We start from the raw sequence: 25,027 nt of genomic DNA, 5'->3' as shown, positions 1-25,027 counted from the left end.
GGTTCATATGAACGGTTTTTCTCATTCTGATGTGAGGAATCACCTCCCGAAGTTTTTGGGTGGATTTCCCAACCGCAGTGTATATAGGGTGTTACAAAAACGTGTCACAATATTTTGGGAACAGGTTCCTCACATCAAAATAAGAAAAAAAGTTCATATAGATCTGTGCTCAAAAGTGGATAGTTTCGGAGTTATAGGGTGCTGAAAACGTGAAAAAGTGAATTTTAAAAGTTCATAGCTCCACTACTATGGGACTTATCATAGTCGGGTCAAGACATTTCTGAGGAACTGGTATGTGAACTATCCAAATATCCATGTTTAAGAATGCTCCAGTATTTGCACACCAATTTTTAGAGAGATACGTGGAGAGTGATCATGTACTCCCAAACAGCCTCTCTATAAATGATTGTGCAAGTACTGGAGGTTCTGAAAGATGGATACTTGGATAGTTCACATACTAGTTCCTTAACGATGTCCTGACCCGACTACGATCGGTCCTATAGTAGTAGGAGAACTATTTCGGGACCCTATAAATACGAAACTACACACTTCGGACCACAGGTCCATCTGATTTTTTTTTTCTTTCTTATTTTGATGTGAGAAATCTTATTCCCAAAATATTGTGACGAATTTTTGTAACACCCTGTTTATATCGCAGTGTATAACTTCCAGAAACAAGAAAACTGTTAGGCAACCAAATCGACATTTGAGATATTTATTTATTTATTTAACAATCACCAGATACAGCTCAGAGGCCATTTTATACTAGATATCTAACAACATAATAACAATGGAAAGGATTTGGGAAGGTATCGGTCAGGACCTGTTGGTAGGTACCATCCCGGCACATGCCTGATAGGACTGAGGAAAACCCCAGTTAGGATGGGCGGCAGCGGGAATCGAATCCGCGACCTCTCGGATGCGAAGCCAACGCTCTACCACTTGAGCATTTCGCTCGGATATGATGGTTGCATAATGTACATTTGCTGGCAACAACTGCAATACTAGTTTTGAAAACTAATTATGATAGCCCCGGACCGAACATGGGAGATAAAAATGTGATAAAAAAAAGAAAATAATGCTTGGTAACTTACACAGTACTGTATTCAAATAATATTACATTTTGCTTTTATAAATTTTAAAAATATGCATCCGTGTGGTTATTGATAGCCAGACAGCGAAAAGAAAGATGTCAGAATCCCGTTAGCTAAGAGACGAAATGCAGAAACCGAACGAATATTATAATCCTAAATGTTTTAAAAAACTTACGTACAATTCTTGAGACACATTATGTGGTGTAGAACTCGATATTAAATCCGGTGAGTACACGCTTAGTTTGGGTAGAAATTGAGAACAAGAACATTTGCTAAATGGAAATTACTAACCTTGTATCCGTCTTTTTTGTTAGATGATTTTGGTAGTCTCATCTAACAAAACCTATTAAACCATTGCTACTATTTTCAGTAACTTCATGAACTGCTACACTTAACTCATTTTATATCCTCTCATTCTGTGACTGTCTCGGAAGAGGATGGTTGAGGTTTTTGATAGTGTTTTCTAAGTAAATCACTAAAAGTAAAAACGTTCAACTTTAGTGGATTTATATGGGGAGCTGAAAATCTTCCTCATGCTATTTAAATGTTACATCTTCTGTACCTCATAATAATTATTAGGCACGTACGGTAGAACCATAATGTTGAAATATGGATGTTTGTATCCTCCTAGGACTAGCCTGCAGAAGAATTGCCAGAAATGAATTTTTTCAGTGTCTAGAGGGTCTAAGGAACGTAAGAAAAATTTTCGCTGTATTATGCAAATGAAGTTATTTTTCAATAAAAAGCTTAAAAGTTCAGGTACTTCTGATTGGAATAGAAACTCAAAACATGGCGTGCTCGTAGGTTTTTGAGACTAACAAATAGAAAAATTGTCAAAAATAGAGAATTTATGGTTTTAAGTGTTCTATAGAATTTTTAGTATCTATCTCATGTATTTTAAATGGAACTACTTCCACACCCTGTAATATTTAGATAACTTCCAGCAGCTAGGATCTTAACCTGTGAGGTTTTGGGGTTTGCGGAGTAATCAACAAGAAAAGTTCGAAATATTTTTTTTTTTTTTTTTGTATATAAGGGCGGAGGGGGTTAGGGAATAGGGGATGGATATATATATATATATATATATATATATATATATATATATATATATATATATATATATATATATATATATATATATATATATATATAACAAATCTTTTGGACACGATAGCGTTCACAATTTCGATCGTACCAAGATGATTCATAACATGTGTATTTGCTTGGTAGAATACTTGGTTTCATTTGTTGGTCTTGATTCAAAATGGTGACTGTTTGAAAATATAAAAGATCTATAACAGTGGTTGTCAAATTTATGAATCTTCTGAGGTACCGTACCGTTTTAAATCCTACTGTAAGCAACCAACCAAAAGAACTACCAACATTTTTTTTTAAACTTACATTTGTTTATTGCCTATAAACTTACATCTCTAATAAATATGAAATATAACTATCCAAATTAGCAAATGTCTAATATACACACGAAAAACATAACGTTTAGCAAATGTCTAATATACACACGAAAGACAGCAAATGTCTAATATACGCTCGAAAAACATAGCAAATGTCTAATATACACACGACAAACATAAAGTGCACAATCCTACGCGTATACAATCAACTGTGAGACGAGGCTGACAATGGCAGTTGCGCAGAAGAAACAAGCAGTTGTTGTCGTCAGCGTACCCTGTCGTTAGCTCAGTGGAGGAATCAAAGTTAGTCAACCAGAGAGTTAACGCGATCTACTGAAAATGTCCCCGCGAGTTACTAGCAGGCTTTCCAATGCTCCTATATTTCCTATATATTTGCGTCTCTTCCTATAAACTCCTATATTTCCTATATTTTAACGAAACCTCGTATATTTTTGTGACATTGCTACTTCCACTTGTGAAACATAACGTAAGCTATTTGCCTAGACGTTAGTGTTGCCCAGGCAATGATCCAGACCGCATCCTTGAAGATGAATGAGCTACAGAAAATTCAAGATGAGCAGAACAGAGAGAAACAGAAGGTGACAAATAAGCATGTTCAGGCTCTGAAGAAAATGAAAGTGTAATTGATACTTTTACCGTTGCATATATTTCCTTAGATGCACTAAATTCTGTGTGCAGTTGTGTATTTAGATATTTAACAAACCAACTCTTTGTATCATGTGTTTTGTGATTTGTTTTTATTTTTACAACTTATGTATATTATTTGAAAAAAAAAAGGAATTAACATACGCATAGAAATCATAGTATCTTGCGAGTGATAAAATTATTCACATTTGAGACGTACCTATACTTACAAACACTGATTTTCTGATGCAGGTCCTTTTTATACTTTTCTTATAGTCGTTGCTTATTACTGGTGAGCTACATACAAAAACATTAACACACTCTTAAAATTTTGAAACGAGATAATTACTCATGTACACGTAGTTATATTTACAGTAAAATGTACGCTGATGTAACAATTTATTTCTACCTATTGAATAATTGATTTTTTTTTTTATTACAGCTTCACGAAAGCTCCTATATTTTTTCGTCGTGATTTTCTATATATTTTTTTATTAGCATTGGAAAGCCTGTACTAGTAGCTGGCGATCGACAGTGTGGTGACCACTGGTCTATAACTTTCTTACTATTGATCGTAGAAAAAAATGAAAAGTTGTTTTAACAAAAAGTAGAAATGGTACAAAAAAAAAAAAAAAAAAAAAACTCGATGCGAGATCTGGGACGGAGTCTCTAGCTATCCTAGTTTATAAATATGACTGAATAGTAGATAAGAATCAGCTGAATTTTATTAAGTTTTTACCTGTGTGGAGAGTAAGAGTTGCTATAGTGGGACTTCCATGATTTATGTTTTTCAGTTGAAAGCTGTCAAACGAGATGGAAAAGCATTCGAGATCGTTACGCCAGGGAACGGAAGAAGCCACCCTATGAGAGAAACCCCTGGTACCTGTATACTATGCTTAGCTTTTTGGATGATCATTTGGGTTCAAGTACAGGCCGTCGGTACGTACTTATGTTATAGCTAGGTAGTAACATTGAAACGTTGAACTCCTGTCTAAAAACATAATGTAAGCAGTTCTCTTCAAATTTTAGATCTAGATAGGAGTTATGTTTCAGAAATTAGTCTTCTTCCAGCAATTGACCTGCTGGACTGTTATTACATTTTTTAAATAATAGTGTTACCAGGATACCAAAACAACATGATTCGTAATCAAATGCAATTGAGTTCGATCCTCTAGTCGGTACTTTAACTTAGATTTTGGTGGTATTTTTATTCTGGCAACACTGTAATTTCTGAGGATGGCAACACTGAACATTCTTCAGATTCATATTTCCTGTTGTAGAATAACATTATCTATGATTGTGGTAAGTTGTATTTCATTTGTCTCCTTTCACTTATGAAAAACAAACAAAAGAAAAATGATATGTTTTGTATTATTTTTACTATATCAGGCTCTTAATACTGCTTGTCGTTATTAGAAATTGTATATGCTTATATACGAGGCGTGTTTTTTAAGTAAGGTCCGTTTGAACATAAGTACACAACGAAAGGTTATTTCAAAAAAGTAAATGTATTTTCAGAAAGTACATACTTTACTCTATTTCTCGACATAGTTGCCAAGTTTGTTCAAGCATTTATCATACCTCTCAACCAATCTCAAAATACCCTCTTCATAAAAACTTGCCGCCGGCTCCGATAACCAAGAGTTCACTGCCGTTTTCACATCGTCATCATTGTAACGGTTGCCACAGGTGTTTTTTGAGGTGGAGGAACAGATGGTAATCGCTCGGCGCAAGATCAGGACTGTAGGGTTTGAGAGACCTGCTATTGTGAAGCGCCTGTTCTCACGAACCCTCGCTTCAACTGAAGCAACCAAATCATCTGTAATCGAAGAAGGACGACCGGAGCGGTCCTCATCATGGACGTTGTCATGGCCATTTTTGAACTCTCGTACTCACTTATGCACTTTGCTTGCACTCATAACAGTATCACCGTACACTTCGCAAATCTGTCGATGAATTTCTGCAGCAGAGAGGTTTCTTGCTGACAAAAACCGTATCACTGAGCGAACCTCACACACGGCGGGCGACTTGAAGGTCTTAAACATTGTAAAAGCACAGAACACAACCGTACAGGTCAGCTACAGAGCTGAAACTGAGCGCAGTTGTTCCCGAGACATGCCGGTACACGACGCACACGCTCGTTGAGGTATGCGCGCGAACTACTAGTGTCTACAACAAAACGGACCTTACTTAAAAAACACGCCTCGTATTATCTTTATGAAATTATGTTCATATTAGCAACATCGCTTTTTTTTTTTTTTTTTTTTAAGTGTTCTTCAGTTTTATTTGGGATTAAAGTATTTTCGAAAGTATCAAATGGATGAAAAAAGAAATAAATCTAAATCATTGCAACATGCTTCAGATTTTGTTTCAAGCGTCAAGTTGATTGGTGAACTTGAAAAGAGAAATAAAATGAATTATTCACCTTCCCAGTCTCTGCTTCTTAAAACCTTCTTTAATGTGAAAAGAAAAAGAATATTATGGTAGCTTCGTCTTAGAATAGGGTAACTGTGAGGGTAAATAAATATATTGAGAGGGTATTGACTAATTGTCACGATGGGCTGCATATCTACTAAACAATAAGTAACAATTTTCATACTTTGGAACTCCTTTGTGGCTGAGCTGTTAGTGTACGCGCCTTTCGCCTGGGAGATCCGGGTTCGATTCCCGGCGGAAGCTCATGTGGTTCGGATTCCACGTTAATCAGTAGGTTCCGTCTCTTATAGCTTCGCTGCTGAGAGGGACGTTAAGCTCAAAATCAACTCATCTCAAATTCTCACACCTTAAAACGTACGGTTTCGCAGAAATCCTTACTTCTTCGTGGTCGCATCCAAAGGAAAACTTGTACCATAAAAAAAATTATTGGTATTAAATGCTTTGCTTGGCCATACTGTAGAATAAAAGTGATGGGATAAGTATAGTAAAATTTTCTTCTCTTCCTAATTTACGGATAACGAAAAATCCTTGGGATGTATTTTTACTAAAGATCACAAATCCTCAGTTGTTGATTTCGAACTCACATTCAATTGACGATTTTGAACTGCGAATTACTCAGCACATACAAATCTTATTACAGCCATTACTTATGCAGTGTGCTTAAATATTTCAGGTTAAAAAAAAATCTGTTGACGTATACCGTATACGCTCGCTTAATGTCCGCACTCTTTTACTAAAATCGCGGTGTCAAAATGCAGGTGCGGACATTACGCGGGTCGTTCAAAAAACGCGCAATTTCAGCCACATTTTTTTTCTAAGGAAATTTCATTTTGAACTTCCTACATAATATCGGTAAATAATTAAATGAAAAGCAAATGAGGACCACTAATTCAAACAAATTTATGACATTTAAAATCAATAAGTAAATTAATTAAATCTTACCTTTATTTTTTCCTCGAACATAATTTTCAACCACGTCAGCGCACACTTAATGTAAAGTCACAAACACAACACAATCATAAATGTAAAAATATTAAAATTAGTATTAAGATTGGATTTAAGGGATTGGCTCAAAATCCATAAAGAATATGTAGCTAGTATATAAATAATTTTATTTAGCTTAAAATTATATTTTACGAAAAATAAAATAATCCACAATTATTTTGTATAATTTATTCTAAATTTTTAAATAGTGTGTCTGGTGCCAGAAGTACGAAAATTGGTACCGTATTAGAAATACCACAAGACGTAACTTAGGTTTTCAAGCTGATTTGTAGGGTGCGGACATTATCCTAAAAAATCGGTTCATCTTTTCCTTTTAAAAAAAAATCATCTGAAGTTGGGGTGCGGACATTTCGCGAGCGTATACGGTATTACGATATCAGTTTCCTGATTGATTGGCAGTTGAAAATAATTAATTGAATGTTAGTTAAGTGTTTGGTATTGGTAATCTTAGCTAGATACCAAGATTTTTTTTTATTGGCCATAAATTAGGAAGAGAAAGAAATTTTATCATCATAATACAAACATCCCATCAGTTTATACTGTGAGATGAACAATCAGAGTAGAAACCATGTAACATTTTGTTTTTCTTTTAGATATGCGAGTAGAAACAGGGGCGTCATTTCAGACTTCGCTTGAGGGGGGCAAAAGCATCACCGCAAAATAAGACTTTCACGTTTTGTATTAGTATATTAATAGACAATAGATTAAAGTATATGCATTCCTCAAACTCTTGCCCCCTCCTGCCCCCCTAAAATGACGCCCCTGAGTAGAAACCATGTAGATTTTACGTCTTTTGGATGTGCAAGGTATTATATTGTTATATGTTATTATTGTAATCGGCCAATTATAATCATTTTATTTTTGTTGTACTTTAAAAAATAAAACAAAAAAATCCTTCACCAAATATCAAGTTTAAAATCTATTATAAAATGTTAAAAATTCTTATGTAATTTTGTCTGCAAATTCGTTTTATGTGCTAAAAAAAGGTTTAACTTACATAATGAACTTCCTCATTATGTAAATCTTGCATTAACAAATTTCATCGTCTAAATGAAATTCCGTCTTGTACATAAACCCAATTTTTCTGTAGCATGGTTCTGCGTCATAATCACGAGCACTTTAAGTAACAACCTCAACAAAATAAGAATATAAAACGTGAAAATATTTCGAAAATAGCATAATATGTTACCAAACGTTATATCGTTAGCAGTCTGAATGTAATTTAAAAATTAAAATCACATTTTATCTTCAAACTCCAAATATCATAGTCTATATCAATTAAAGTTAAAAAAAAGAAATAACAATGTCATCAAATAACAAACTTCTCTGTAAATCTCCACAATATTAAATACTTGCGCTAAAATTAAACCTCAAATAACTGTGTTGTGGGACAACAATTTCAATAAAGAAACGCAAGTATGTGCTTAGAAACTCTTATAAACTGCCAAAATTTCTCAACACATAAACCAGTTCACAAACACCACATACCAACTAATCAAAAACATTAAATCACACATTGAAGCGTACAACTTTTTATTCATGCCTAAAACTACCAAAAATGATAGTTATATAATTCTTCTATCTAAAGTATAAAAAAAAATCTTATGTTTAAATCACTAAAAAAATCTCTCGCAATGCACCCCAATTAAAATGTTAAATATAAACCTTAAGCATAACCACTTTTATTTTATTGTTATATAGGGGAAGTATTAAATTATGCAATGTGTTTTGTTTTTGTAGTGCTAAATCTGGAGTGTCGGATATGGATAATTCCACCAAAACTTTAGAAGCGGAGCTGCTGAAGAAAAGGGCAGAGGCTTGGCGAAAGAGAAAACAGGAGGACATTGAATCAGGAGCGGAACTATCACAATCTTCCTATATTGTAAAAATGTAAGGAGATCTGCTCGCACATTTAAAGAGTTTTTCGATCTGTATGTTGTACAGCGTTATTTCCAGTTAGAAACTAGGGTTCTTAACGGTAACGGAACCAATTATGTGTAGGGTTCCGCTCTCATAATCTAAATAAACGTTTTTAATTAGTGTTCTTCGGGAAGAGAACTGAAATGCGAGGGGTGATCAGAAAGTAAAGTTACAAAGCCTGAAGTGAAACGTTGTATATATCCTTTCACACAACCAATACAGCCAACAGATATTACATACATTAGGTTATTTTTCGCCAGAGTCTCCGTATCGGTGAGGCACTTGTCGCGTCGTGGAATGCGTTTGAAGATTCCCTCCTGGTAAATATCCTGTCTTTGCGTGTTGTCACGAAGTGTTTCACCTCGTCGTGTGAAGCGAAGCGACGACTTCCTAGGTGCTCCTTCAAGTGCAAGAACAGGTAAAAGTCGCTTGGATCGAGGTCCGGGCTGTACGGGAAGTAGTCAGTGATTTCCCAGCGAAACTGCTTCAACAGCGTAGGCCACTGTGCCCCTCGTCGGTGACATTTCTTCTACTGCTGCAAACTTTCAACGCTATTCTGCGAAATGCTAACGAGACATTACAGTCTCTCCGTAAACCTCTACCAGCTGCCGGTGAATTTCAGCCGCGGTTACATGTTTCGTCCACAGAAATCGAATAACTGAGCAGACTTCTTCGCGAGACCAGTTTTCCAAACGAGTTGCCATTTGTGTTTACGTACAACTAGCACTGTAGGTAGTGGGTGGCTGAAAGTCTGCACAGTTGCCAACTCCATGTATTAAAATTACCGCACACTCGTCATTCCTCTAACAGAAGAAACTCCAGGAATGTCGGCTAGTTTCTGATCCTCCCTCGTAAGTTTTGACGTACTTATCGATTCTATTGACAAAACCAAAAGACATTATTATTGGATGAGTTTTGAAAAGAGAACCGAAATACATCTTGACATGATCATTTGCAAACATCGCTAGCTCAAGATCGCGACAAAATGCAAACGAGGTTGAGCACCAAATCGCCTGCACCAGTTTCGTTCGGAAGCGTATTTCTCTTTTCTCTGTAATATCACTTCCACTTCAATTTCTGTTACGGTTCAAAAACAAGAACCGATTTTCTTAGAAAATCAATTTCAGTCCCGTGCCCAGACCAGATTTTCTCGGATTCCCCCCCCCCCCCCCCCCCCCAAGTCAGAAACTAGCTTTATCAGAAAATATCTGTTCCGCTTCCGAATTTTTTAAAGATCGGTCCCGGAACCGAAACCTAGAGAACCCCATTTAAGTCTTTCGGTTCAGTGACCGTTATCAACCCTTTTGGAAACAATCATAACTTACGTCAGTGGAGGATCTAGCCCGGGGGGCCTAGCCTCCCCAGTTTTTCAGTGACGAAATTAATTTAAGCTATGATTCGCATACCTTTTAAAGTGTATACTAAACTCATGATATACTTATCATAGTCTGGGGTCTTTCTGCCCCCCGCCTAGTTTTTACCTTCTAGATTCGTGTCTGACTGATGTTTAGCGACTTTCAGATGTATAATCGTGATTTAAATATATATATAAAAAAAATGTAGAAAGTTTTGATTCACATCAAAATTGTTTTCCAATTCGAGCCACCCTTATTAGTCGTCATACATCGGACCTGTGGTCAAATTCCTGCCATTTACGTTATTGCACATCACCATCAACTGATGTCATAGCTCGAGTGGTTTGTGCACGATAAAGATAGCTTGTATGCTGTATTTTTAACAGTTTCAAGAGAAAAAAAAATGACAGGGTGTCAGTGGCGTAGCAGCTGCCCCCGCAACCCCCGCAGTGCGGGGGGGCCCCGAGGTATACGGGGCCCCGAAGTCTTGCGATGAATAAAGATGTAAAGAAGTAGAGCTTCAACCTTACTTTTGTCGGCTTTACAACTAGGGCCCGTTCTCTATACTTTGCGGGGGGGCCCACAAAAGTGTGCTACGCCACTGCAGGGTGTTATGTACAGGAAATGCGCAGGCTAAGAAAGAAGTTCAGTATAGTCTCGACAAATCTGTTTGTTTGACAGTCGCTTATTAAGCTCACATTTGACTTATTTGCGAAAACGGAAGAGTGCTTTTCCTGTTCGAAGATGAAACCAACAATATCCTGTTCCTATTACCGCAGAAGTTATATTCGTAACATGTTCAAGTACGAAATCACAGTGATCGTTTCCCCATTGAAGAAATTTTCCTTCAGTCTTATGGATTACAGCCCAAAATACGATCATGTTGGACTGCCGCATACACTTCTCATAGACATGTGGCCTTTCCGCCCCTCAGAGCTTAACATTGCGTCTGTTCAGTCCATCCATAGGCTTCACTATTAAACACTAACTTAACTAGGATTAACATCATTCACTTTATTATTAATGATTCCATGAAGGCCTTATTCTATTCAAGTTTGCGAATTCTTAACAGAAAAAAAGTCGTTGCACTTTATCAGCCTGTTTCATGATCTATGACAATTGCAATTCGTAGAGATAAAACTAGAAACATTTGGGCACAACTATTTATACTGTTTAATTTTTTTTCGGGCCAAAGTGGATTTCTTTCTTTGTAAGTTGCATGGACACAATCCATTGTTTCATCGCTTACTGGTAAGACGATCAGTCGCTTACAGATACAATCTCTTAAGTTAAAATCGGAATACACTTACGAATTATACGTCCACTGAATGGATCTTTACCAGACTTCCTTCGAAAGTTACATTACACATACATTACACACTCGTAACAGACTAGTCAACATGGAAATTTAAGACACAACATTTTCGTGTCTTAGTTAACATTTTCTCTTATGCCACCTCTAGCGGAAAACACAGTAGTTTTACTAGCTACTCAAATCTTTTCGAGTATCTTTTTCAATTGCCGCCAATTTTTATGTATCTGACTGCCATTAAACGTAACTAATGCGTGTTCCTAATCAGAAAAACAATTTGGGACAACCGTGTATATACAGAAATCTTTCTATCTATTGTGAGAATTGTATCTGCAATTACATTATATTTAACCATGAAAGGTCGGTGTTATGATGTCTTAATTATTAAGTAATACTTTACCAAGTATATTTCGTAAAAAGTTCCAGACAGAAGTTTGAGAATAAACTTAAGACGTATTCTATTATACAAATTCTTACCACTTGGCACGTTCATTCAAGCCATGGAGCTTAGAGTCTTTTATTCTCCAATAAATTCAATCACTGCTTTGGGATGTTCTTCGGAGAGAAAACTTATTTGTGAGGTTAAAGATCATTTCTTACTAATTTTTACTGTTTTACGATAACTAGTTAAAAGTATTCTGCATGAAATAGCGATTACACTAAGAGATGTGTTGTAAAAACAATTCATTTTCTATACTATTAGTAAAATATATTACTAAATTATTAGTATGTAGTCTGTAATATCTGTAAGTTAACTATTATCAAATAATACATAAATTAAGTACTCTCAAATAAAACAAAACTATTAGCACAATCTGAATAAGGAATAATTCTTCAAGTGAAACTGTTACTAGTATCTAGTGCAGTTAATTGATGTTTATTGAATGCAGTTAATCAATACTGTTATATAAAGGAGTAAAGTAACTCACTCGTCCGCGCCAAGGCTGCTAGAAACGTGAAATTTGGACGAATATTCCTTTTTTGTCATGGAAACAAGAGATAAGAGAGGATTTTTTAAAATATGTATTCTAAGGCGAGGCTTTTTTTTTTTCAGCAGAATAGAGTATCTCACTAATCTCTAAAAGAAAAAAAAACGTTTGGGAGAGAAAATTTGGTATTTAAATATTTCGTTACAAATAAGAGAAACGTTTTTCACGTTTTCGAAAACTACGCTTCTGAAGAGGGAAAAAAAGGAGTAATTTGTGTGATATTCAAATTTCCCATATTATATTCTTCAATGTCCAATGTGAGAATTATCTTAAGTTGGAGGTATGAAATTCAGTATACGAGGGGGCAGTAAATAAAGTTCTTGGAATGTTGTTGTAGTTTTGGCATTTGTGATACAATTACAATGAATTTTGTAGAGTACACTCCTTAGGTTGCCTAATTCTGAATTTAATAAGTGTGAACACGTCTTAACTAGTGGTGGGCACAAAAACCGGTTTTGGTGAACATGTCTTAGCTGGTGGGCACAAAAACCGGATTTTCGGTTTTTAGAAAAGAAACCGGGTTTTGAAAATTTAAAAAAACCGGATCGGTTTTTCGCCGAAACCAGTTTCGGTTTTCCTCAAAACCGGTTCGATTTTCACCGAAACCGGTTATCTGTTTTCAAAACTGGTTCGATTTTCCACCGAATTCGGTTTCGGTTTTCTTTAAAACCGGTTCCGTTTTTTTTCTCCAAAATTTGTTCTATATCTGACCAGAATAGTGTTTGGTTGTTCTCCGGAAACCGAATCCGTTTCCACAGAAATAGTTTTATGTGTTTTCCAAAAGTTTTCACCGAAACCAGTTCAAGTTTACACTATCATGTTCATATGCAAATGGGGGAAAATCATCTTCAAAGACTCTGATAGCCTTAAAAATAGTTTAGCACCAAGGGATGTTTGATTCTTCCCAAAGCTAAAAATAGGCGTCAAAGGTACCCGTTAAAGAAGAGATTACAACGGACGCGACGCCTGGACTTCGGAAGATACCAAAAGAAGACTTCCGCCGGTGTTTCCAGCAATTGCAAGATCGTTGAAACAAATGTGTGTGTGTGTGTGTGTGTGTGTGTTCCGAAAGTACCTTCTTGGAAGACGATTAAGTAAATGCGTACTTATGTATTGTGGTAATAAAGAGCTACAACAAAGTTCCAAGACGTTTTTGATTGCCCCTCGTATAAAATAATGAAAAATGAGATAATACGTCTTTCAGAGTTTTTGAAATTTTGCTCCTAAATTGTGTGAGGGGGACAATTTCTATAATATTTTTATATCCTACTATATATTCATAAAGTGTCCAAAGTGAGGGCTTCTTTAAAACTGAGGTGTGAAATTCACTATATTAAAAATAAGTATACTCGTGTTTTCAGCGCTTTCGAAAATTCCAATTCTAAAGAGGGGAAAGCTTGACATGTCTATAATTTTCGCATTTCCAGGATTATATTCATCAAATGCACAATGTGAGAGTTCATTTACAGAGTCGTATCCAGAAGTAGTAGGACTGATTTTTTCCCGCGCGCGCGGAACAATGTAGGGGGGCTGCAAGGCCGGACGTTACGGAGGGGAGCTTTGGGAACAGGTGTCGACCGGCGGCAGTCGCCTGCATGCGTTAGTTGAGTGTGGACCACTGTGTTAGTGACCTCCTGTTGTGACACCTCGTCGACAGTTGCGATGGAGCGAAATTTGGAGCAGCGGTACGCCATCAAGTTTTGCTCAAACTGGGAAAATCAGCGGTCGAAACCAAGGACATGCTTACGCAGGCCTACAAGGAGGATACCATGAGCCGCACAATCACCCCGTAAAAAAAAAGGCCAGAATGTCGGAATCAAAAGTGAAATCGATGTTGATTGCATTTTTTGACAGTCGTGGCATTGTCCGTAAGTAGGTTGTACCTCCTGGACAGAGTGTAAATGCAAGATTTTACGTGGAACTGCTCACACGGCTGTGAAATCGGATCACACGCGTGCGACCAGACCTGGTGGGGAAATGAAAGCTCCACCATGACAACGCGCCGTGCCACGTGAGGGATCTCTTGACCAAATTCTGCGTTTCCACTTTTCCTCACCCCGCTACAGCCCTGTTGTGTCACCGCCGGACTTCTTCCTGTTCCCCGTATCAAGAGTCAGCTCAAGGGGCATCGTTTTGACTCGGTGGAAGCATTCCAAGCGGCGACGACGAGGGCGCTCAATGGCATCCCGGCGAACGACTTCCAGAAGGCCTTCGCGACCTGGAAGGCTCGCTACCAGAAGTGTGTGAATGCCCAAGGGGCCTATTTTGAAGAGTATTAAGTCGATGTACCAAAATGTTCAATAAATTAAAAAAAAAAAAAAAAAAATCAGTCCTACTTCTGGATACGACCCTGTAAGTGCGTGTTAGGTTTTTTTTTTTTTTTTTTTTTTTTTTTTTTTTTTTTTTTTTTTTAAATTAATTTTACTTCTAAGAGGGAGAAATGGGAACAATTTCTATAATATTTCTATTTGTTCATGTCACCCTTTAGGAGCGAAATTTTCCCGATACTTTTTATTCTTAATAAACAGTCTGAGCATGATGAAGTATTTAGGGAGGTAGCATTCTAACATTTGCTTTTGCTTGCATAGACTAAATCCTTGAAAAAAACAATCAGGAGGGATAGCCATTGGATTCGAACTCTTTCCCCTTTTTTCCAACGTGTGAAACGAAAACGTTCATCATTCCTTTACACTGGCTTGGTGAAAGATATCTCTTTTAAAATTAAAAGAAAGGAAGCTTTATATTGTATTTGTGGTATTTATACTTAAAAAGTGTTTTGTTTTCAATTTCAGAGCCAGCTGACTGATCGTAACATGTATCCATGTTTAATACTTTTTTCTTTCTTTTATAGACTTTCTCCAGGAGAATTTTTAGCATCCGACAGTTTGAGCTCTGTTCCATTGAGGAATTTCAATGCAAGTGCAACGCCTGCAGGTATCCTCAGCACAAATGAAAACTCAGCGCAAGGTAGTGAGTCAGTCGATACAATGGTTAGTGAAGTGATAACAGATGAGCATTCCATGGACCAGGAGGAAGATGAACTTTGTGAAAGTATTGAAAATGTGAATGTATTCATCAAAGAAGAGTATGTAGACAGTGAAAGTGTCCACGATGGCTCAGATAAGGATGAAGACTATAGTACAACGCAGTGTAGTGTGTCACGGACAAGCGATACGAATACGAACGCACAAGATACAATTAGTGTTGATAAAGACGATGATGATGAAGTATTTTGTCTCACGATGACAAACACGTTGCGAAAGTTATCTTCAGATAAAAAGATGATAGTGAAGAAGAAGATTGAGGAATTATTACTTGATATTCAGACTTCATGGGTTTCTGATGACGAAGAAAGTGTAACCAGAAATGTGCAACGAATGACTGTTGATTCAGATTCAAATTGTGTAGCTGGACAAGCAACGCCACCTAACGGAAACTCGGAGGAAATATCTACACACCAGGAGGACAATTGCCCTTCAAAAGTGGTAGATTCTGATGTTAAAAGTGTGAAACGAAGGAAGATGACTGACACGCATGAAGAACAGATAGCAAACGTACCTGATGAAGATGAGTTCTTTTCTGTTGGTGTTGTATCGTACTTGAAAAAGCTGCCACCAGAAAAAGCAGTTTTAGCCAAGACTAAAATTAAACAATTGCTAATGAATGTACAGTTGACTTTGAATCTACCTGACAGTTGCGCGTCTGCATGCAGAAATAGTACAGTTTCGCATCAACAATTTCCTCTGTCGTCGGTAGTATGAGTTAGTGTACACATTTCTGGATTTAATACACAATTTCCATTCTATGTATGCCCATCTATTCCGTAAAAGTCTGTAATACAGTCAACTTAAGAATGTTAAGATCATTAGATGTCACAGTTTTTAACAACATAATTTTCACTGATATAAGAACATACTATTTTTTTTTTTTTTTTTTTTTTTTATTTGTAAAATGTAAATTACTCAACTACATATGGAAATAAATAGCATGGTTTTTCATCAGCTTAATATCACAGGTTCATACTTCAAATTTTTGTCAGTACGATGTGAAGAGTGCTGATTTAGCGAGACCTCCATGTCAATGAGAAGAATAGACTTTGCTTCCTCTCTATAGTGCGGTCGTATTGTATATGTACTATTTAAATAGTTAGTATTTCGATTTTTTTAAGCGGTAGTAGTATCCCATTTACACCAAAATTTAAGAATATAAATGTTAGTAGTTTTAAATAACGTAATGAAAAGCGCTATTTTTTTAAAAGCGATAGTTACAGAATATCATTTATTTATTTTAGAATACTAAAGATTGTGTGATCAGTATAATTTATAAAGAATGCGTGAAAGATTATTCATTAATCCAACCGCGAGAATCTAAACTAAGTTTTAAATTTTATTTCTGATAGTTCTTGTTGTTACTCATTAATAATGAAAAATACAACTTACTTAAAATAAGAAGAACATGGCCGGCCCGAGGCAATTTGCTGCCCGGTGCAACGGCATCATTTGCCGCCCTCTTTTCTCCAGAAAAGATTAAAATCTTAAAAGTCATGATTTTAAGTTTGTTAGCCCATCATGAACAACGAAGGGGAGGGAGAGTGCAGTCCCACTCATACACTCTAATTGTGTCTGTTTTTTCTTCTTTCTTTCTTTCTTTTAATATTTTTTATGTTAGTGAAAGATAAAGCAAACATACCTGCAAAGGACAGATGATAATCCTTTTTATAGAATTCAATATCGAGGTTCAATCTCAGTATATGTATCAGTTTACAATTCCAGTGCAACTAGCTCTTTTATCTCTATTTCTTGAAATTCCTTCTACATCTGTTAAAATTAAAAAAGAAAAAACAAATTGTTTGAGACAAAGACAACTACTCGTTTTCATATCAAAACTGTGAAAATAACTAAATGAAACAGGTGTTTGCTACTGTTCGAAGAACTGAGTTCTTGTATTTAACAAAATTCAAGCAATTCATGCTGGGATTTGTTTGATAATTTGCTTTAGCACTGTTCATGTGACCTTAAATTAATGCGACCTAAACATGATTTATGAGTCTAGTATTCAAATAGAAGGTCAGCTTAGTAAATTTAACTACCATCATCATGAAGTCTCTTTCCAACAAAAAATATTTATTTTAAATAATATAGTTATCACAGATTTTGGCGTTCCGTGCAAATACACGTGTTGCACATATGGTAGAGTCGGCCCTGGAGAAGAAGGTTCTCTGATAGCCGAACAAGCAACCTCTTCAGTAACCATTTGAACTTAGAGGTTTCTTTTAAGGATGAGCAGTTATCGAACTTATAGGTAGAGAATTTTTAACTCACATCATCTCTCCAGAGGTTGCAGACAGCGACGGTGTCTTATATCTCAATTTAAAAGCCTGAGTGCCCTATATATCTTTGTACATGATCTTTAATGTATTGAATTTATAAAATATTTATTCTGCCTCCCATACTTTCAAATCAGTCCCTATGGCATACATAGCAGCACCTTCTGATGTCAAATACCTTAACAAATATCCTGCGAATGAAATTTACCGTATATCTATGAATGGCCTAGCATGTGTTTTAAAATTGACAGAAAAACTGACGAGTGCGACTTTTATAGGTCAGAATGTCATATTTTATTCATATCGCTCCATCCGAACCGACCCAAATGGGGTGTATATTGTCGTGTTAGTCGTCTTAGTTTACCAGTACTGTAGTACTTGATGTACTTCGTCTTGTCAAAAGAATGGGAATATCAGTTTCGTAGATTGCGTACAAAATTCTTCAATATTGTATTCTAATCTGTTGTTTTGAAAAGGATCAAACACACGGTTAATTTTTAGTGAGCAGAGGTACCTAGAAAATTAACAGTCCAAACATGCGCAAGAGAGTTTACTCTGAGGTTCGAGATCTATTTTCAAAAGAAGTCAATAACTTCTGTTTCGTTCTGAATTTAAACAATTGCATAGACAAATGGAAGAGGAGTTCGACAGGGATGGATGCTGTCTCTCGCCAACATTATTTAAAAAATAGATCTATCTAGAAGAAATAGTGAAAAAGGGAGACGTAATGAAGACGACATTTACGTAGAAGGTAGAATGATTAGGTGTACAGAGGTTGTTTAGCCTACGTTTGGCCGATTTCGTTCCTTTCCCTCCCGGGCAGAATGCACTCACCCAACCTGGCTCATGGCGTCCTGCAGTGTTGTGCAGTGGCTTACTGGGAACGGAGTTGTTTTTTCGTGCGGACCACAATAACGCACGAAACAGGACTATTATTGTGAGTTTTGTGTTACATTTTTTTTCAGGTGTGTGGGTTTCCGCTCTGTGACCAAAATGCCGCCCAAACTAAGTCGTTTTTGGGAAGGCTATGTTGCGGCTTTTTATGACGCCCACTTTAGTGTTTCTGTCATTAGAAAACACTGCAAGAAGAATGGTTGCAACATCAGTTTAAGTGGAATAAAAATGTTATTAAAAAGCTCTACCATTTAGATCACCAACGAAGTTGCCTCGGAAGCGGAAATGCACCAAGGCCACCTCCACCATGCAGCGGAAACTTCGCAAAATGGCAATGCAAGAAAATCCGCCAACACAAAGGTGTATGGCTGATCGCCTTGACGTGTCTTTAGAGGACTGTAAGCCGGACGTTACACCATCAACTCAAGCTGGAAAAAGTCATGAAAGCTCGCGGCCATCTTCTCACGGATGCCCACCAAAAGAACGAAAGTGTAACGCCCAGAAGCTGTACGAACATTATCTGGCAAACCAAAGTTGGATGTACGTCGTAACGCTCGATGAGTAGTAAATTGGCCCACTTGTCGGTATTTCAAGATGGCGGCTGTTTAATTAAATTGTAATCATGATGTATTACGGGCTTCTAGCACTGCGGTGTTGCCAAATTAGGCCTTGAAAGAGTTGAAATTCCCTATATTTTGCTTATTTATAATGTAAATTAGGCAACATTGTAAGATATAATTTAATTTTTATGTCAAACTCTAATTAATTTGATATCAAACTCCTATCAAATTTGATTATCACTTTAATCAAACACCTATTAATTTATTCAATCAAAGATGATTTCCTAGAATTTAATCGCGTCTGATCATACACGTGACGTCATTACCTTATAGTAGTGTTTAATTACTTACCTTATTCACATTTATTCTTGGCGCCAAAAATTCGTTTTCCTGATTGGTCGGTTTTTTCTTCAGCGGAGATACTTCATATACGATATAGAAAAGATTCCGAATTTTTATGGTTAACAGTAAACTATGATGTAGTAGAATATTTGTTACTTTTAACAAAATAATAACTTAATGAATTTGATATTGTAATTTAAAAAAATAAGAAAAATATGGTGCATTTAATGCGATAACTGATACTCTATTTTGCGGATAAGAAGTATATGTATTCTTCCTTTATCTTATACAGAATACATATACTTATGTTATTAATGTACGTAAATAAACTTATATAATTGTATATGAAGCGTATGTATTTTCCCTTTATCTTATATAGAATACACATACTTTTATTAAGTATTTTATCTGTTTGTAATTGTACAGGATGTAGAAATAAAATGCAGGAATGTGAGTTTAAAAGTATTGGTAAATTAAAAAATGTATATATAATAAAAAATAAAGGTAAATATATAATAAAAAATAAAAAAAGTATTTTGAAAATAGGTAAAAGGGTATATATAAAATATTTATTTGAAATACATCGATCTATACTTGATTATATACATAAGTTTGTACTTGTTTCTGAATTAACAAAATAAATTAAGATTTGAATTATTCTATACAATATACATATTATGAAAACTATTTACAATAATATACAAATATACAATATGACTTAAAATACAATATACATAATATGAAAATACTATTTACAATATAAATTATTTGAAAAAAATATTGTTTACATTTGAGGCCGTAGATCTTAGGGTGTGAGGGGCCGTGAAAGATTTAAAGAATTTTATATCACCCGGGAATAACATGACAGTGTATAATTGTTTCCTTTTCATTCATACTTTATTTACGTTTTCCTCATTCATTCATTTTATTTGCAGTTTCTATATGTTTATTTTATTGCATATTAACAAGATATATACAAATATTTACATCGCATTCATGCACTCACACATTCATACATTTGCCAACCATTAGGCACGGTACCCAAAGGGTATTGTCCTGTAGTCGGTCGTTGTCAGGATTTAATAGACGTCTTTTGTTGCCTACCTTTTGATGAGTATGTTTCAGGACGAGAAACGATGACAAATTCTCGCTTAGAGGTAATTCTACCTGGGATGTTTATCGTTTTTCTTTCATTTTTTCCGCGAACCAGGTTATAGAAATACTCAAAATTCTTCGCGTGTTCTATAATCCAAAGTGATACCCCGAATTTTATACACATAATCAAGCTTTCCCGTCACAATTTCTTTCAACCTATACGCATAATTTTTTGGCCCAAAACCTATAAACATGTCAATTCCCACCCATTTGGTATTTCGTCAGTTAGCCCACCCAAGTAGGACCCCGTGGTAAGCGTGGGCTTATTATTTCGTCGCTGTACATACATGATACTATCCGCATCACAATATAATACGGCTTCAGGCCCTACAGCCGTCAACAGATCATAGTTTTAGCCTTGCCCAAGATGTAATAAACGAGGCAAATACATTCGAAAATTTCCAGGGCCTGTTTTCATTTTCGGGGTCTTTATATGTAATAATGAGATGGCGTTCACCAATGTGTGACACTGTTTGCACCTCATATTGACTTGACAGTAAGTCAAAAATGTTTCTGGATCATCAACAATTTTCGGTTGCGGAAGATCCGTTTGCTTCCCCACTTCCATATAATGAGTTCAGGAATATCTTGGAGATATACCTCAATCCCGGGTTCTTCCTGATATCATAATTTAATTGTATGCCCTCGTGGGCAAGATACTCTTGAATACATTTTTCTTTTTGTTTCCTTCAGTGTGGCATGAATCAGGAAATCCAGACACTTCCTGTTTAATTTGCAGGAAAGAATTCACGTAGTCACGGAAAAGACTACGCGCATTACAATCCTCCGAACCTACGAGTTCGAGTTCCCACATTTCCTTTATTACGAGTATCTTATATCCACACTGTATAGCCTTATGTAATTCTGGGGTAGAGAATGTGCCTGTAATGGCACGATCACTCGCAATGCGAAGAATCGTTGATATTTTCCTCCTCCATACATGTACGGCAGTCCGAAGAGTAACCGGCCTCCCGCAACATGTGGCAGGACCGGAAAATACAAATCAGTTGGAGGTAAAACGGTACATTTAACCATACCATCAATACTTCCCACACGCGGGAAGTCCGCCCCTATGTATTTTTGGCTTACCTACCGGCAACAGCATACGCGCCATTACCCAGTTGTAAAGACTAGTTACATCCAGATAGTGAATACTTTCATCACTGCTACATTCATGTAGAGCTTTAAAGCATTCCGTTCGACCACTATTAAATCCTTCCTTGGGGATCAAATGATCAACAATATCCGCACACTGAGTTCAAATGAAATCCTGTATGGGCTTGTCCTTCACTTGATCGTTGCAATTACATTCCCACATTTCAACGACGTTAAGACCACGTTTACGCAGGTAATTAGACTTAATAGTGGTAGAATTGAATCGGTCTTGCATGGATGTAGATTGATGTAAGGTAGAGTCAAGCTGATTGTGACGCAATTAAGGGTAACACATCCACAACCATGCCAGGAACTCATACACACAGTATTACTGCTTGGTTCATAACCATCAACTTTATATTTTCCAAATTTCTTTTCCACACCATTTTCACTATATTGAATTTCAGTACCTCTTGTTTTCTTTAAATACCGTAACCACTGTAATGTTTTCACACTGGCTGTCACGGTAATCAAAGCCAAGAGGAGGAATAATTGGGATGAAGTCTTTTGGTAAATATAAAGTACGGTAGACCTGCATAACAAGACTGGCTATGGTTCCTGCAGAAATGAAATATTGGATAGCGCCAGTTTTCTTCTCAATCAGATCAGAAAATTTGACAATGGCCTGTTAGAATTCTCACGTCGTTGCGGCAGTAATCTAGCATCTCCTTTTGCAGGTCATACTGCTCGCCACTTAAAGTATGTTCGTACCAAACGTACAATTGCTGTCTATTTTCAGGACTTATACTATCAGGATCAAAATACTTAATATCAGGGATTGGACTATCAGGATTAATTTTGATTAGCCGGAATATGAAACAAATATGGGAAATCTCCCTTCTTCAAATTTTGATTAAGGCCTAAAGTTTTGGATAGCTCTGGATAGTTTTGGACAGCTTAACTCTTATATAAAGATAAGTATCCCTGAAAACAAGTTTATTCCCGATCCGCAACTGGAGATTTTTTGTCCTGTCATTGTAACTGTTAGAGAAAGGTGCTGAGATTCAATGAGACTTCTAAATGCGAAGAACATGTCAAATCTTGATCCGTTACGCGAAAGCACAAGTTTTTTCAAAAGCACAATGGACCTTAGTGTATAACTAATAAACTCATCAATGCTCTTGCAAGAAAACTCACGATTTTCATCTTCATCCCCGCATATATGACATGGATCATCCAGTGATTTACCCTTTCATGCATAAACAGTTATTGAACATACTAAAGAAACATCTTCCTGCTTTCCCTCAGTATTTGTGTCTAGCAGCATAGTCTACATCAAACACAATGTACAAATACTTTTCAACCCTGGTAAGACGCTGGTTCTGAACATTGAAAATATAATCCCGTTCCACGTGCATATTGCACGATTTACATAAACGTTCATCACATATGTGTTCAGATTTGCTACGCCGCAAATCAAACATGTCATCACATTTGTTACACATCACATACACTATTGCCCCCTTTATTTACACTTTTGTGATTATTATAACACTCATTCTTTGGAAATAACCTATGACAATCATTAGATTCACGCTTAATATCATTATCTGGTTGAAACTGTTCACAAAATCTACATTTAAGTTCACATTTGTGATAAATTCCCTCATTCCTTTAAACAATTTACAATATCCTCTTTTCCCCAGTAGCTTTAACACTAGAAATAAGTTGATAATGTCCATCTTCATACAACATGTCCATCTTCATTTGCTTACCACCTTTAATTCCTGAATATATCGCATTAAATTCACGCGTTTCAAGATTCCTTTCATACACAATGATCTGGTACTTACATGCGAGGAGCTTTTGTACCTTTTTTGCATCTTCCAACTTACAGCCATTATTTTTTTCAGCTTCAATTCCCAAATCATTACACAAAATATCAGCTTTTTTAGTAATCGCTTTGGATTGTTTTTTAACGCATACACTTGAGAACGATTTTGATCGGCCCTTGCCATCCCCAGAATTACACTCTTGAAGAGGTAGTACACATCCTTCTCCATGGGAACTGATTTTTCGTCCAAAATGCTAATGGAAGATATTTCTGATTAGTCGGGGTTCGATTCTTACCTCTTCCTCTGCGAGGGTTACACAATCTACCTTAAGTCACACTACCTCCGAATAAATAATTCTCATTGGAATTGAGGGTGTTCTCTATCACGGAGAGGACCGAGTTCAATTCCGATTTGCGTCTCCACGAGACAGAGGCTTGTTCAGCTTTGAAGCCAAACTCTCAGTTGTTATTCTTACCCGGCCATTTTCATCAACCTCACTCAACACTTGCTTCATTAGAAAATCAAATAATGCCCGGATATATCATTCAGGGTTTTTTATTTTCACTTGTGCATTTAATACTTATTTCCCTCCACTAATGCCATAATATGCGTAATGTTAATTTTTACGTATTTCAAACTGGCGCGCCCATACCAATCATTGCTATAGGTACTTCCCCAGAACTTACAGAACTTGGGCCTGGCAAGTTCATAGGGTCCCCGGAACTCAGAACTTGGTCCTGCTAAGTTCATAAATTCGTCTAATAGCTCACTAGCAATCTCAACAGATACGCCATCTGTCATACGTGATGACCAACTGCTTGAGCTTTTCGCAAGCCTGCTTCTTTATTTCACCTCGAAAGAAGCCTGCCTGATAAAGGTCCGTAATATCGACAGCGGACTTGCATCCCTCCAAAATTACACCCTGCCTACCCTCAAAATACTTTAGTAATTCAGTTATTCGAAGATATTTTTCACTGGGTACACGCACACACTTGAAATGATATGTATCCACCAGGCGCTTCCAGGTATAATATACCACCTCTGGAGCATCACAGCCAAATCGATGAAGCAAGTTAATAAGCTCTTTAGCTTGCATTATTTGTGTTTGCCATCTGTAATCGCAAAATTATACCGAAATTGTATTACTTTCTTTTGTCCTACTAAGGCAGTGTTTATATTCTGATAATAATAAAGCAATAATACGGTTGCCACTAAATTAATCTTTGTGAACAGTAAATCCGTGAACTTCCTAAAAAACACGATGTTTACACCTCGGAAGTACAAAAGCAAACTCAACTGTTTCCACGTAGAACTGAATCTATAAATTTCCAAACACTATTTTGAAACTTCGTTGTTCGTCCACTGTAAAATTTACCGAGACCGCACTTAGACACGTCCACACAGTAGAACTATCCTGTAGAATGAGGTAACAATTCCGAGTTTCTTATACACACGTAAAGAACCACAAGTTCTATTCGAAGTTTCCCGAAGATAAGTTTATTGATAATTCTTCTTGAACACCCATAATTAGCCTTCTATGATATGATCCGCTATATGTTTACCGAAGAGGTTTTATTAAGTTTATCGGTAAATCCTTTATTACTTCCCAACAACACCAATTCACAATGTCCCGTAATAAACTGTTGATCACA

At 36.4% G+C, this 25,027-nt stretch overlaps 1 protein-coding gene across 5 annotated transcripts in view; it reads left to right on the top strand.

Moving 5' to 3' along the window:
- Window positions 1–19,905, top strand: part of LOC145670488 (uncharacterized) — a 31,221-nt gene extending 11,316 nt beyond the window's left edge. For 3 of the 5 annotated variants that reach the window (XM_081739243.1, XM_081739233.1, XM_081739252.1), the window contains exons 2-4: window positions 3,946–4,090; window positions 8,333–8,482; window positions 15,020–19,905. In XM_081739243.1, coding sequence (XP_081595369.1) covers window positions 4,044–4,090; window positions 8,333–8,482; window positions 15,020–15,929 — 1,107 coding nt within the window. In that variant the 5' untranslated portion in view covers window positions 3,946–4,043 and the 3' untranslated portion in view covers window positions 15,930–19,905. The remainder of the gene's footprint in view (window positions 1–3,945; window positions 4,091–8,332; window positions 8,483–15,019) is intronic. The other 2 variants (XM_081739224.1, XM_081739215.1) reach the window with 2 other exon arrangements.
- Window positions 19,906–25,027: the final 5,122 nt, after the last annotated feature.

Source organism: Thermobia domestica, chromosome 2 (genome assembly GCF_964235325.1).
Source record: "Thermobia domestica chromosome 2, izTheDome1.hap1.1, whole genome shotgun sequence".
NCBI classification, from domain to species: Eukaryota; Metazoa; Arthropoda; class Insecta; order Zygentoma; family Lepismatidae; genus Thermobia; species Thermobia domestica.
Note: the sequence above shows the minus strand (reverse complement) of the source record. Positions and strands in the feature narration are given on the sequence as shown.